This window comes from Anolis carolinensis, chromosome 2, assembly GCF_035594765.1.
Source record: "Anolis carolinensis isolate JA03-04 chromosome 2, rAnoCar3.1.pri, whole genome shotgun sequence".
Classification (NCBI taxonomy): Eukaryota; Metazoa; Chordata; class Lepidosauria; order Squamata; family Dactyloidae; genus Anolis; species Anolis carolinensis.
Window position 1 is genome coordinate 78,496,645 of NC_085842.1, and position 16,313 is coordinate 78,512,957.

General features: G+C 38.9%; 1 protein-coding gene across 1 annotated transcript in view; it reads right to left on the reverse strand.

Annotated features, from left to right (window-relative positions):
• The window catches only part of stab1 (stabilin 1), a 135,753-nt gene that overhangs the window by 79,752 nt on the left and 39,688 nt on the right, over positions 1 to 16,313 (reverse strand). Inside the window, exons 13-20 of the mRNA XM_008105146.3 lie at positions 15,031 to 15,177; positions 13,738 to 13,800; positions 11,225 to 11,338; positions 9,273 to 9,326; positions 8,581 to 8,661; positions 5,174 to 5,332; positions 2,812 to 2,874; positions 1,418 to 1,528 (exon numbers count right to left, since the gene is read on the reverse strand). Of these exons, the coding sequence (XP_008103353.1) occupies positions 1,418 to 1,528; positions 2,812 to 2,874; positions 5,174 to 5,332; positions 8,581 to 8,661; positions 9,273 to 9,326; positions 11,225 to 11,338; positions 13,738 to 13,800; positions 15,031 to 15,177 (792 nt within the window). The remainder of the gene's footprint in view (positions 1 to 1,417; positions 1,529 to 2,811; positions 2,875 to 5,173; positions 5,333 to 8,580; positions 8,662 to 9,272; positions 9,327 to 11,224; positions 11,339 to 13,737; positions 13,801 to 15,030; positions 15,178 to 16,313) is intronic.

Here is a 16,313-nt window from a genome sequence, read left to right on the forward strand (position 1 = left end):
CCTTGTGGGAGGCTTCTCTCATGCCCCTGGAACTATGGTTACCACTCATAGTATGGAAGGATTCAGAGGATTACAGATTAGAAGAGAAAGGAATGCCCAGAAACAGATCTAGATGAAATCTCAAAATGGAAAATAGAGAAGGAGAAAGAAATGGTGGGTTTTATATATAGAAAAATGGTAGAAAGACTATACAATTTGAAATGGATACTGAATGAAGTATGGAAAGAAAAATTAAGTAGTAATGAGAAGGACATTAAAAACTGAATAAATTCAATTAAAAAATTAAACACCTAAGGATTAAGGAAACATAATGGAAATTATTGACAAAATGGCATTGAACATCAATTATCTCATCTTACAAAAAGCACTTCAAAACCATGTTGGCATAAATGTAGTAAAACAGGAACCTTTTAACATATGTGGTGGAACCGTGACAAAGTACAATTTTTTACAGAAAAGTAAAGTGTGAGATGAAGGGAATATCAGAGCAAAAAATAGAATTGAATAAAAGCATTTTTAACTCAGCAAATGGAAGGTAAAGGTGGGAATAAAGAATGGGCAGATATTGTAAAAATATAATAGGACTGGCACAAGCAATAGTTGCCCTGGGATCAAAAGAGAACAAAAATGGAAGCTAAAATTGTATAATTATCCAGCAGATTATATGCTTCAAGATTATATTATTGAAAGGAAAAATGAATCCAATGGGGAACTGGGACGTAAAATGGAAAGCTCTGATAGCCAGAGTAAAGGGAAAAAGAAAATACAAGAAACTGAATCAGACCATCTTCATGGTCAAACAAATAAAATTAAAGTTAAAATAGAGATATGACTATTCCTGGAGGGAAGGGGGCAAGAGGAAGGGAGAAATAGGACAAATATAAGTACAGAATGGGAAAGGATAAGAAAACATACCAAAACAGTATGAGTATCTATGGGGAAAATTCTTACTGTCTCTTTTCCCCATTATTCCTGTAATGTGATTGTGAAATGATATAATCCTCTTATACAACTTAATAAAAAATTAAAAATTGTGGTGCCTTCAAGTTGTTTCCAAATTAAAACTATTATGGGGTTTTCTTCAGATTTGTTCAGGGAGAGTTAGCCTTTGCCTTCTTCTGAGACTGTGACTTGCCCAAAGTTACCCAGTGAGTTTCCACAGCTGAGTGGAGATATGAACCCTGGTCTCCAGAGACTTAGCCCAGTGTTCAGACCACTACACCACACTGGGTTCCCCACATAATTTACACAAAGAATGAATGCTCACTAATTGAGTGCTTATCCAAGGACATGTTTCAGAAAAAAAGCTACTGTGGGAGTGGCTTGGTTTGAAGAATGGTAGATCTGTCAGATGCTCATGGGGTGAATAATAATATTTCCAAAGAAATAGTTGGGAATTGCTGCTCTGTATACTTACCGTAATAGTTTGGTTGCATTTCTTGCTACAACCTTTCTTCAGCATGTTCAAACCTAAGGGATCATGGATATAAACACAGTCCTCGTGATCCTTTGGAAAGATCCCATGGGCCTTTGGAAAGATAATGGCTTGTAAGTACAAAGAGAACTTTTGACAGGCCACTTCAAGTAAGTCCATCAAATCAGGCTAGCCAGAGCTAGTTCTTTCAAAGATCTGAGTTCTTAATGTGTCTGTTAGGAAAAATATACAGGACAACCCTGTATCTTTGGGACTGATATAAACATCTGGCAAAATACAACCTCTCTATGCATTTTCTTTGACATTTAGTGTGATTCTTTGGTATTCTTGAACCAGGAGTCCTTCAATGTAAAAGAGTACACTCTTATCAATAGTTTCATGTATATCCACACAAAGTCTGGAAATGTATCCTCTGCGGATACAGGGGTCATATTGTATGTCAAGGAAAAATCCCAACACCTCTACTCCATTTACTAATACAGATCATGTTCTTCAGGGAATAGTTCACCCCAACCTCCAAAAAAATCAAAACAATGAAAATGTAGCAGAAACCTGTCCCAAATACATGTTCGCAATTAGAAAGGGAAGAGCTAAAATCCAAATCTGTAAGCAGCTTACCATGAGATTTGGGGTATGTTTCTTGATTACCAATGGCTAAGATTTCATCTATTGTGACAAGACTAGCCAAGACACTGGCCATGTCTATATGGGGCAACTAAAACAAAATTCCTTCTAACTTCTGCAAGTAGTTCACATGACATAGGCCTGGTTTTGCAGCAGAAGCACTGCTCCCAGGACAAGAGAAGCTGCAATTTACTCCAGAGCTCAAGGAAACTCAGGATTGATGCATGTTTTTGAGCTGTGGACAGCTGGATCAGGCTGGATCCAATCTCATGTCCACGTGTCAAACAGACCCACTGCAGTATGGTAGGCTAGAAGTTCCCCAGCAGAGCCTTGCTGGTGATGCTGCTTCTGCTGATCACATAGAGGGCGTTGTTGTGACTTCAATAGAAGTGATGGCACCAGAAAGTCTCTGCCAGAATGATGCTTTTAGCTGGTAAAAGAGCAGTGGTGTCCCAATGCACTGTTGGCCTGCTTAGTCTAAACTTAAAAGGACCCTAAATCTTTGAAAACTGTGCCTGTCAGGATTCAATGGACAAATACCTCCAATTTTTATGGAGCAGTGTTAGGATCATCCTACATTGCCACTAGAAACATCTGTGCTGACATAGCATGGCCTCCAGACCTATATGGAGCCTTTGAGTTTTGAGTGGAATGTGCCTGTGGCTGAAGAGATCTATTCTTTTCAAAGAAAATTTGACCACCTCAGAAAGTTTCTTAACCAACAACAGTAAGCAAAACTAAGAATTAATTACCATAACTTGGCTGACAGGTGGGCAAACACTTGTGTTAAGGGCATCACAGTCCACACAAGATCCCTGAAATAAAAGCCAAGAATAAGACATTATATTTCATGAAAACACAATTCCCAGCTTCATTGTCATCACAGGGACTGCATTAAGGAGAAATATTCTGTAACCTGAAAGGCTTAAATTCTATCCATTTAAACAAATTAGATATTTAAACTAGAATAAATTTAAAGTAGAATAAGAGGATTGTATTACCAGTAAAGCATATTTATTGGTTAATTGAGACTCTGCCTGTTCAATTTACTAGTTTTTCCTTGGAGACCCAGTATTTGCAGCAATATCCCTACGCCTTTCTCCACCACCATTATGGCAGTATTTTCCTCTGCTTGATAACAAACATGCATCTGGGAACTCTGGCTGGAAAGTTCAGCCAAATAATGTGCTGCAGCAGATGACAGAGTATCCCAAATCCAGGGTGAAATCAACTCCGCAAAATCCGGAGTGCATTGTAGCTATCCGCTGCAGCATATTATAGGGGCCAGAACTGGGAGCTGGCAAAAAGCGCCCTAAGAGTATGGCTCAGCAGCAAGGAGCTAACTGACTCCCCTGGGATAGGTAAAGGGTTAAAGGGTTACATAGACAATATCATTATGCAATTATTTTCTATTGTTTATTGTACGATTTAAAATTGTGATAATTTAATTGTGCTTTAATATTATTACTATGTTTTGGCTAATTTTGTTTTATGGTTTTGAATCACCTTGGGTCCCACACTGGGAGAAAGAAAGCATACAAATGCAACAAATAAATAAATAAATATTTTTGCTGGGTTGCAGTTAGGAAGGAACTGTCATCCGCTTTATGTTCTCTTTTCAAGAATAAAAACTGCTCAAGGCTTTTTAAATGATAATGCATATCTTCCCCATTTATCCCACTTCCCCATTCTCTTTTGTCTTTCTTTTGTCTTCTTGCAACCCAATGATATTATAGCAGCAGAAGCAATGGAATTTAGTATTTATTTATTATATTCCACCTTCAAATTTCCCAATGAACTGAAGGTAGTATAGTTGCCTCTACCATTCCATACTTTATCTACAAAATTATGGTGTGAGATAAGTCAAGCTAAGTGAAAGTGGTTAGTTCAAGGGTTGATTAATGTTCAAAGCCTTCTTGAGATGGGGAGGTTTGCAAAGTCGGGGGATACTCCAGAGTTTTCTGTAGAATAACTCAGGCCAAATCAAATCTATTCTAGCTGTTCAGATTACCCTGAAGCCATGGGATACTATTCCTGTGGTTTAAGAGGGAAATGTGGATAACCAGAATGGGTCCAATTTAGCCAGATCTGTTCTCCAAACTGGACACTGGTACTATTACCTTTTTTGGTGCACAGCCAAAAAACCAGCTCAAGAAAAGAGAGAATTTCCCCTCCTTTTTCCTGATGTGTGGTTGCCCCATTCTGACATTGGCAGAGATGCCTGTGTGACCAGGCCATCTCCCCTCCTGCTGCCCTGTTTGATGTCAGCAGAAGTGCCCAAGATGGCCAGGAGCTCAGATGAGCTCTGTGGCCAGCTAGTAGCAGCAGTGGCAACACAGAGGAGGTGAGATATGCCCTCCACCCCACCAGAAGAATAGATATGATCTCCAGACATCTGAACAATGGCCCCAGGCTGTTCTGGGACATATTTATGCTAGCTAAACTGCCCTAAGATAAGGGCAGATAAGCCCTCAGTTGCTCTGTGCTGCTTGGAGTACCAAGTGTATTTGTAGTCTACTCCCCCATAAAGGTTGTACACAAAGCCAGAAGAGACCTTTCCAAATGGACTTCATTTTCAAATAAATACAATACTGGTGTTAAGAAGCCTATTGTGAAGCATCTGCTTGTATGTATAGAAGCTTCGACCATAGCAGTGACCATCTAATCTCTGTACCTAGAAGCTCTATCTGTCCCTATCTGAGCAACAGGAAGCAGATGTTTCCAGTGAGTTGATGAAACAGCCTCAGACCATTTGGCAACAGCTACATCAACAGGAAGGGCGAATTCATGAAGGAATTACAATGCTGTGGCCTCTGAAGAACCTAACTGCTTTTCTGAGTCATAAATATTGTGGGTACGTATTATGTGGAAGTATAAAAATCACATGCACAACCCAAACCGTGGCTCATAGAGCCATGTCAAAAAGGGGGAATTCACTGGGGAAGGCAGCTGACGCAGCAGAAAAGCTGCCCTGAGGAAATGGCCAACCACAGGCACACTTTCTCCATTCCCCAATGGAAATCTTATTGAGAAGATGCAACATGTTTCCCATCAGTCCAGGAATTTCTACAATATGGGAGACATGCATGTCAGGAAAAGGAAAAAAAATCTTACCGCTATAATTTTGTAAGTCTGTTCATTGCACCTGTGTGGCAAAATTGGGACTATCGATGGGGGGATGAATATGCCATCCAAGATGTGAATGACACCATTTGATGCTAAGATGTCCCGTTTTTTCATTGCAACCTCTGAATCACCCAGCAGAATTCTTCCCTGTGTTAAAAAAGAAACCATCATTACTCACTGTATGGTTAGAAGTAAAAGAACCGTGGAAGGCAGTATTGAGGGTAAACAGACTTTAACCAATTTTCCTCTTTTGTGGATAAGCTCAAAACATACATTCAGCGCTGAATTCACACAAGGAGGACATTATGTGGTTTCATCAAGTCAGGGGATGCTGTGGTTTTAGCTTTGAATATGTTTTTAATCAGTTGTATGGATTTTAATTGTTCATTTTTAAAATTCCATTGATGCATAATTCCGTTTCAATGTTTGCATATTTGTGGATTTTAAATTGTTTTAAAATGCTTTTAATGCAAGCCACTTTGAGTCTCCTTTGTAGAGAGAAAAAGTGGGGTATAAATAATAATAATAATAATAATAATAATAATAATAATAATAATAATAATAATAATATGGATCATCAATGTTGCAATTCTATGCAACAGCAAAATTGACAAGAAGCAACTGGAAAAGCTGTCATGATATGAGGATTTAAAGATTGAACTGCAAAGACTCTGGCACAAACCAGTAAAGTCCCAGTGATGATTGGCACACTGGGTGCAGTGCCTAAAGACCTTGGCCAGCAATTGAAAACAATCAGCACTGACAAAATTACCATCTGTCAGCTGCAAAAAGCCACCCTATTCAGATCTGCACACATAATTCGCCGATACATCACATAGTCCTAGACACTTGTGAAGTGTCTGACGTGTGATCCAATACAACAGCCAGCATAGTGATCTTGTTTGCTGTGTACTAATCTTGTAATAATAATAATAATAATAATAATAATAATAATAATGATGATGATGGGATCTGGGATCTACTGGGATCTGCACGCATCATCCGAAAATACATCACACAGTCCTAGACACTTGGGAAGTGTTCGACTTGTGATTTTGTGATATGAAATCCAGCATATCTATCTTGTTTGCTGTGTCATAATAAAATAATAATAATAATAATAATAATAATAATAATAATAATAATAATTGTGCGGTTTTCTGGCATTGTATATTTCTGCCGCTTCTGTGACTGTTCATTTGGATTTTGATGATTCCGTAGCCCACTTGTCGATGGATGTCCAGAATCAGCAGCATCCGCCGCGGTCCCTTTTATCCTGGGCGACGACCGAGCCAGTATAGACTTCGTTTGAGTTTGATTCTCCATAATGCTAATGGGTTAGGTGCTCTTAGTTCTGCTCCTCAGCTGAGGCCTCTCTGGCTTGGTTGGACCTGCCGGTAGTTACACTACCGTCAGCACAGCCCTCAGTCATCATTGGAGCAGTTAAGCCCCCCCACCACGTCAAGGTGGCACCTGCGGGGGGGATTTGTAAAAACGTTGGCACCTTCATTGAAAACATGATGGAGCACTGGAAAACTGAACTGTTTGTTGGAAATGAAAGCTATGGACTTGTCAACATCAGAAGAGGAATTTTCCAGGGAGATTCATTGTCCCCTCTGCTTTTCATTATTGCCATGATCCCTCTGTCAACAATCTTACAAAAAACAAATCTCGGCTACCAAACATCTAAGAATTCTCACAAAATTTCACATTTGATGTACATGGATGACCTGAAGCTATATGGGAAAACGGAAACTGAAATCCAATCTCTGACCAACACTGTCCGAATTTTTAGCACTGATATCAACATGGAGTTTGGTTTGGACAAATGTTCGACAGTGGCATTGAAGAAGGGAAAAATCATTGAAAGTGAGGGCATAAATATGCCCAATGGCCAAACAATAAGGTGTCACCAGCCAGAGGCCTATAAATATCTGGGCATATTACAGCTGTACAACATCAAGCATGAACATGTGAAAACTGTGGTCAGCAAAGAATACACACAAAGGGTCCGGAAAATTCTCAAAAGCAAGCTCAATGGAGGCAACACCATCAAGGCCATAAACACCTGGGCCATACCTGTCATAAGATATACTGCTGGCATTATAAATTGGACACAGGCGGAACTGGACAATTTGGCAGAAAAACAAGAAAACTCATGACCATTCATCATTCCCTGCACCCTCGCAGTGATGTTGACCGGCTCTATCTGCCTAGAAGATCAGGGGGCAGAGGACTCTTGCAAGTAAAACAAGCAGTCAAAGAAGAAGAACATGCCCTGGCAGAATACGTAAAGCAAAGTGAAGAACCTGCTTTGATTGAAGTCAAAAATCAGAAACTCCTCAAAGCACAGCAGACAAAAAACCAGTACAAGAAAACCGCACTACAAACTAGAGCTGACAGCTGGCACAACAAAACACTGCATGGAAAGTTCCTTGACAAAATTGAAGGAAAAGCTGACAAGGAGAAGACCTGGCTCTGGCTCATGAATGGGACCCTGAAGAAGGAGACAGAAGGCCTGATCCTTGCAGCCCAGGAGCAAGCCATCAGAACAAATGCAATTAAGGCCAAGATCGAAAAATCAGCTGATGACCCAAAATGCAGACTGTGCAAGGAAGCCGATGAAACCATTGATCATATCCTCAGCTGCTGTAAGAAAATTGCACAGACAGACTACAAACAGGGGCACAACTATGTGGCCCAAATGATTCATTGGAACTTATGCCTCAAGTATCACCTCCCTGCAGTTAAGAACTGGTGGGATCACAAACCTGCAAAGGTTGTGGAAAATGAACACGCAAAGATACTGTGGGACTTCCGAATCCAGACTGACAAAGTTCTGGAACACAACACACCAGACATCACAGTTGTGGAAAAGAACAAGGTTTGGATCATTGATGTTGCCATCCCAGGTGACAGTTGCATTGATGAAAAACAACAGGAAAAACTCAGCCGCTATCAGGACCTCAAGATTGAACTTCAAAGACTCTGGCAGAAACCAGTGCAGGTGGTCCCGGTGGTGATGGGCACACTGGGTGCTGTGCCAAAAGATCTCAGCCGGCATTTGGAAACAATAGACATTGACAAAATTATGATCTGCCAACTGCAAAAGGCCACCCTGCTTGGATCTGAACGCATCATCCGAAAATACATCACACAGTCCTAGACGCTTGGGAAGTGTTCGACTTGTGATTTTGTGATATGAAATCCAGCATATCTATCTTGTTTGCTGTGTCATACAACATCGTTGTGTCAATAATAATAATAATGCTGATGACAATAAATGCCAGCCAAGGCTAAGTCAAAAATGAAAAACCTTTCCTAAGCCTCTCCAAGCAAATGGGTTAAATGGTAAGTAAATTTCAGTCAGAGGAGTGACAGAACAAGGAACTTACATCCTCACTGATGCGGATTTTCAGGATCTGATTTGCCATAGTCAGAATCTGAGGCATCGCTATCAGTCTTTCCACTTGTACCTGAAAAACAGAATGTGTATTTCACTGTTTCAGCCAAGAGATGGAAACTGAACCAACACTTTCTGCTTCTTTGTATCTTCCATTTAGCAGCTACAACCCTCTTGCCTCACATAGTATTGTCTATGATTGGGATGCACAACTTGCTCTGGACTGGAATCACAAAAAAGAGCTGTGAGAGCTGCACTTCCCCAAAGGCCCCCCAATTAAATTTTATTCTAAAAATTATTTTATTGAGCCTTATATGGTATGAAGCATGCCATATATACTTATGAGTAAGTCAGCTTTGTGTCAGCAGCAGGGTTTGAGGGCCAAAATTATGGATTTTGATGTGATCCATGGATAAGTTCAGTGGAAAAGAAAAAGTGTCCCCTTCTTATTATTACATAATAAATATATACTATTTTGTTTAATTATTTAAAAGTAATAAAATGCTTTGTTGCTTCTCTTCTTGCAGTATTTTCACTGTGCCAGCCATATAGGAAACATGAAGGTCTGAGGATACTTCAGCCAAAACCTCCATCTATCTTTTTATTCTTTGTAACATCCAAAGAGTTTACTAAGGTCCAGTTTGTTTGCAAATGTGTTGAAATGAAGCATAAAAAGCACTTTACCGCTGCTGTTGTGTAGATATGATGTTTCACAAGTTCCTGAAGCTTGTTTATTCCCTGGAGCAGGAAAAGAGCAATTAGATCATTCTAGACACACTTTGCATAACGACAATAATGGATGCTGATTGCTAATATAAATGCCAAATGCTTGAGTATGCAAATTACACTGCAAATGGCTTATTTCAAAATCACAAGTTCCTTCCTGAAGTACTAAAGAAAGGACAACATATTTTGTACAAATGGCTGAGAATACTTCTTGCACCCTAAGAAGTTCAAATTTTACATAGCAGGAAACTGAATGTTTGTGTATTTATCAATGTTCTGACCAGATCCCTTTCATCAGCATATTTGTATGTCTGCAGAATCAGACTATTCAAAAAGATTAAGGTACCAAAGGCCACAAGAGGAAGGTACAGGACAGCAAGGGCAAAAGGATAGGATGTCAGTCCAGGAGTGAAGGAAATGTGTTGAACACAGGAGGTTTAGTCCTTGACCTCCAAAGATCCTGCCTATATAAGCATTTCTCCAAAGCCGGGAAAGCTAAAATCTGGCTTTTTGTCAAACAAATACAGAAAGTCATATTTGAAACCACTTTTCCCATAACAGTAACTGTACTTTGGGACTTAAAAGCGAAATACTTTACCTGTCTGGGCTACAATCTGCTAGAATCCGATTGAGAGTGTTGCTCTGCTCTTTGGGGGATTTGGGGAGTTGTGTCCCTAAACAAAAGCCAGAGCTTGGAAATTACACCTCTTTCACACTGTACCACCACTTTAATACTATTTTAATTGCTATTGTCCCGCCTGGACAATTCTGGATTTTCTGGTTTCATCAGGGATTTAGAATTCACTGTGAGTGCCATGCCAAACTACATTTCTCACAATTCTGCACAATGGAGCCATGGAAGTGGAATCAACATCCACTAAGTGTAGTATGAAAGACATCTCAGATGGGCACGAAAGGTTGTTTCTCTTATTTTATTTGTGTCACACACAAAGTTCTATCTCCCGTAATATGCAGTTGAAATCTGAGTGTGGTGGAGTCTCCTTCTTTGGAGATTTTTAAAAAGAGGCTGGATGACCATTTGTCAAGAATACATCAATTGTGTATTCTTGCGTGGCATGGGGTTGGAAAGGTTGGCCCTTGGGATCTCTTCCAACTCTATGATTCTATGAGTCTGTAACAAATACATATACTTGTACATCTGTGTGTCTCTGTGTGTGGATGTATTGTTGCTGTTGTTGCTGTTGCTGCTGCTGCTGCTGCTGTTGTTGTTGTTGTTGTTGTTGTTGTGTGCCTTTAAATAGTTTCTGACATATGGCTATACATTAGATTATACAGTAAGGTTGTACAATTGACCAAAAGAGCAATTAATACATTAACATTCCTTGTAATGTGTTGCATTACATTAATATGTATTATTACAGAGCCAGAGGGCATGTATCAAACCTATGTGTTAAATCATACTGTATATGACAATCTGTCTGTGAGGCTGACTCCTAAAAGGGAAGAACATTCTCTCTAGGCATTTTGCAGAATATGACTGTCAGGGAGTCAGTCATAAATGTCAATCATGTCTTTAGGCATCAAGTTAAAATAGTCTTTTTTAACTCATTTAACCTATTTAAAGCTATTTTTAAGCTGCCCTGAGATCTCTTGATATTTGGCGGGATATAAATATTTTAATTAATTAATTAGGTAGTTCTATGACTTATTTTTTCCCTTTTGATGCTTGTAAAAGTGGTTCAGGCAAAAACTATTAGCTACATTAGCCTTCCTAAACGTTGTGCTCTCCAGATGTGTTGGATGGCTATGCAGAACAGGCATAATGGCTGCTACAGTACAACACACGATGGTTGGGGAAAGTTTTATGAAACTAATCACTCAAGATAACAAATCATTGCTCCTTGTAAAATTACAACATTATTAGAGATCAGTAATGGAAACAGTCTCACCTCTGTGAAGAGATAAATTAGCCTTCCATCTCGTAATTTATCCACAGCTTCATTACTTGGTACAAACACCGTGAAAGGTCCAGGGCCATCCAAAATTGAGGGCAGACCACAATTCTGCAAAAAAATAAAATAAAAAATAGGCACCATCACTATGGATATTACAATAGAAAATGATTAGCAAAATTAAAGAGTTTCAGTGTATAGTATGTTGAATTGGCTTATAGAGGTAAGTAAAGATTACAATGAATTTCTCGTAGTAATTTGTTAGAGATGTGGATTTATGTGCCTTCAAGTTCTATGCTGATTTATTTCAGCCTCTTAAATTTCAGAAGGTTTTCTCAGGCAAGGAATATCAGAGGTGGTAAGCCACAGCCTTTCTTTGAAATATGGTACTTGATATTTATTGGCTTCTCTCATCCAAATGCTATTAATTCAGGTTATGATCTATATATAAATCCTAATCTGGCTAAAGTCTTACTGAAATGCTACAAATTAGCTATAGTTCTTACAAAATATATGTATCACAGAAAGAAACTAAACACATACTTCTGATAGTTTGAAAATATTAATTGATTTTTCTTACAACAGTTAATTCCACTTTCCTCCTACATCTTTTCAGTATTTTTAGAACATCCCAATATAGGGATAACTCTGATGAAATTAACAGGTCTTAAATATGCTAAGCTTTTTACTGGATCATAGCATTGTTTTGTCTGTCTAGATAAAATTACACTTTACGGGGAATGTGTATTCTCTGTGATTACCTCATTTTCTTTCCGCAACTGCATTTCATCAAAAACACATTCTTCAGTAACCCAAAAATAAAATAAATCAATGTTTAGCCGGTCTGTGGCACAGGCTGTTGAGCAGCTGCAATAAATCACTCTGACCATGAGGTCATGAGTTCGAGGCCAGCCCGTCAATAAAAAATAAAAAATAGCCCCTGTTCGTTGCTGACCTAGCAACCCGAAAGATAGCTGCATCTATCAAGTAGGAAATAAGGTACCACTTATAAAAGTGGGGAGGCAAGTTTAACTAATTTACGACCTGGAATGAAGAAGTGCCGTCAGAGTGGATGATGAAGCAGCTACTCCCCCGTGGCCAGAATCGAACATCCCCTCAGAAGAAGGTTAAATTGCCTCTGCGTCTGTCTGTCTCGGTCTCTGTTTGATGTGTTTATGGGCATTAAATGTTTGCCCTGTGTGTGTATAATGTGATCCGCCCTGAGTCCCCTTCAGGGTGAGAAGGGCGGAATATAAATACTGTAAATAAATAAATACTTTCCAATGACCAAAGACAAAGCAAACCACGTGCAAGATGTGTAGGTGAAGAAAGGCAAGTGATATGCCATACAGACATCATCCTCTAACTAAAGAAACACGTGCTTCAAATACCAGCTGTTCTATTTTGATGATTCTGGAGACAGGATTTCACAAATATTATTATGTGAAATAAAAAAGACCGACATCCAGGCCAACAGCTATAATACCAAAATGCTTTCTATGATTCTCCTTTACAAGAATAAGTTCTTGAATCCTATTTTTTTCTTGTGAACTCCATTATTTTCCTCTCCTGTTTTTCTTGCAATTAAGAACTCTTTACTAGCCTCATAAATAAAATCAATAATTTCTTATTTATTTATTTATTTATTTATTATGTATTTATTTACAGTATTTATATTCTGCCCTTCTCACCCCGAAGGGGACTCAGGACAGATCACAATGTACACATACATGGCAAACATTCAATGCCATATGAACATAGAGACAGAGACAGAGTCACAGAGGCAATTTAACCTTCTCCAGCTTCCAGCTTTTAAGAAAGTACTGCAATAACTAGTACTGTCGAAGGCGTTCAAGGCCAAAATCACTGGGTTGTTGTGCATTGTGGAACTCACTACCTACTGAAATTAGGCAAGCTCCCACGCTGTTAGCTTTTAGGAAAGACTTGAAAACATGGCTTTTCCGCTGTGCCTTCGGTGAGTAATTTCTGTCATATATTTCTGTGTTACTCCCACCCCGAACATCTATCCTCTAGATTACCCCACTTCCATATGTCCCTGCCCGCAGTGGAGTACCCCTCTGTCCCTCTCACTCCAGGTTTTATCTTTGTGTTTACGCGGCCTGCCCTTGTTTTATTGTTTTTTGATTTCTTGATGTAATGCCTATTATTATTTATTGTATTTTTAATGGTGCTATGATATGTTGTTTTATATTTTATTATATTGTATTGCTCTGGGCATGGCCCCATGTTAGCCGCCCCGAGTCCCCGTTGGGGAGATGGTGGCGGGGTATAAATAAAGTTTTTTTATATTATTATTATTATTATTATTATTATTATTATTATTATTATTATTATTTTCAGGGCTATATGGCCATGTTCCAGAAGCATTTTCTCCTGACGTTTCTCCCACATCTATGGCAGGCATCCTCAGAGGTTGTGAGGTATATTGGAAAATAACTAGTACTTATTATCTAGACTGTGAGGTGTATAGGTGTGGGAAACAGCCTTACTTCCAAAATGGTTTCAAATCGGCTGGCAATCTCCATTGATGCAATAATTTCTGCAACTGTTTTCTGGAGAAAAAGAAAGAGGCATAAGAGAATAAAGATATGAAAGTCTCAAGGTATTTCCAGATGAGTCTATTCCTGTGCAATCACATCACCCCATTTACAGAGTTTTACAGGATGTGCAAACATTAATGTTTTCCATTTGCAGCCTTCCTATGTTTTTCCATTGGATCTTAAATCTATTTTCTTACTTACCCACTACTGGACTTCCACGAACTGAGCAGCAGAATTGAGATGGTGAGGTTCAAAGAAATAACCTATTTCATACTCTCATTTTTATCCACCATTCATCCCTAAACCTTTTCCCGAAAGACCAGCAGTGCATCTACACTGCAGAATTGGTGCAGCTTAACACAACTTTTACTACAATGGCTCAGCGTTATGAAATCATGGGAGTTGTAGTTTTACAAAGTCTGTAGCCTCCTCTGAGAAAGAGTGCTGTACTCCCCACAAAACTATAATTCCCAGGTTTCATTCATGGCAGTGATGTCAAACTGAATTAATGCTGCAGTGTAGATGTACCCCAGACTTCACCCCATGCCTCAGAAACTTTAAGGGCTGAAAGGTTAGGTCCCTATATGAAATAATCAATGTATACGTTCAAAAAGAATGGCAAATAAACAACAGAATTTACCTCCTCTTTTACTGTGTTCAAGCAGATTTTATACAGCAATACCTCTCAACTACCAGAGCAGTCCCAGGAATGCTTTTTGCTACATTAAATGAGATTTACTTCTTAGGGCTCTGTGTTCAGGATTGCATTCTTTATGTTATTTTATGTATATAGTACAGACTCCAAGCCCACTTTGGAAATGTTCTTGAACCTTATGCAGATATGTGAAACCATGGATAACAATGGACCCTATTTAAATGGAGAACTTCTGGCACAAAAATAACGTAAAGTTGTGAAGGACATATTTAGATAAATGAAACCATGAAAACTTATCCTACAGATACAGGGGTCATACATATATGTCAATCTTCATGGCATCTCCAAATATTTTAGAGACTATTACAACTTCCATCTTCCTTGGAGTTGTAGGGTCCATGAATCACGTTGTCAATGATTCACTCTTTAGAAGATATTGAATACTGAATTGTGTTAACAGTAGGATTCCCCAATGTCCTCTGAACTAGAAATGACCATTATCCACGAGAAACTTTGTCACAGGATAAATCCCTATAATCTGCCTTCATCTCATTTACTGCAAAGAAAAAAAAGACCATTCCAGATACCTGGGAATTTCCAAGATCTTCTGTGGGTTTTTTCCTGAAGTTGTTGACAACATGTATAATGCCATTAACAGCAGGGAGGTTTGACTGTTTCAGGGCATATTGCTCTCCTGGGATATCCGAATATCTGAAACTGCTAGGTCGTACTCTCTAGGGGGAAAAAGATTACTCTTTAGGGAAAAGGTCAGCACAGAATATGGCCAGAGAAAGGGACAGAATGAGACATCTGTATGTATTGGCTAAGATTAGACAATTTTGTTTCCAGAATATCATCCCATGTAGCTAAGCTACACTTCTTGAAAGTAACTTTTTAAATTTTGACTTTAAACTTCAAGTAACTACACTGTAATCAATTTTCATGCTTTCCCCCAAATGCTTCTTCCCCTTCTGCATTTAATCCAATCATTGCTGTTGTTGTTAGGTCTGGTTTCCACATGACTGTTTCTTTGATCAGTTACATTAATATCCTGCCTCTTCACTACTAAGCTTAAGGTTGTAGTTCTCCTCTTCATTGTATCCTCACAATAACACTGTGTGGTGAATCATGGTTCGGGAAAACAACAGGCCCAGAGTCACCCAGTGAGTTTCATGGCTCAGTGTGGAATTGAAGCAGCACCTCCTATGTCCTCCTCCAACACATTGTTCTGTATTTCTACACATTGGGTGATAATTGAATTAGTTGCTTGAGATTATCTGAAATTAAACTGAAGCTCTAAATGTAGTAATAAACATTCCCATATTCAAGTCATTCCTTGATGTTGAATCTACAAGAATGGATTACCTACAGACTGCAGTTCAACTAATTATTTTTAACATATATCTCTTACCAAAATGCACACTCACAGATACACCCAATATAAAGAAGGATATAAAATTATCCAGGAATGGCTGGTTTACAAGGGGGAAAATCTGTTGGGGAAAATATGAAAGCTAAAGCTTTGAGAAATCAGCCTTCATTTTAGCAGAGTAACATACAAGCATGTCTGAAACATTGCTTCCATGAACTGATACTGACTCAACATCGATGGGTTCCATCCCTGGACTGTACAAGTGTTTGTGTCATCAAGTTTCTAGTCCTCAGTGAGTAGCTAGACTAGAGAGAGAGGGCTAAGCTAAGGGATTCTTTTCCCCACATTCCTATACATGTTTCCCGAAGAGCTTTGTCTTTGTCTTTACTGCTAGTCACTGTTTCCTCCCCCTTTGATGACGTAGTAATGGACTTCTGTGAGGGAACTTCCTGTTAAGTTTAAACTGACCAAGGAAGGTCATGCGGTCTCCACCATGTT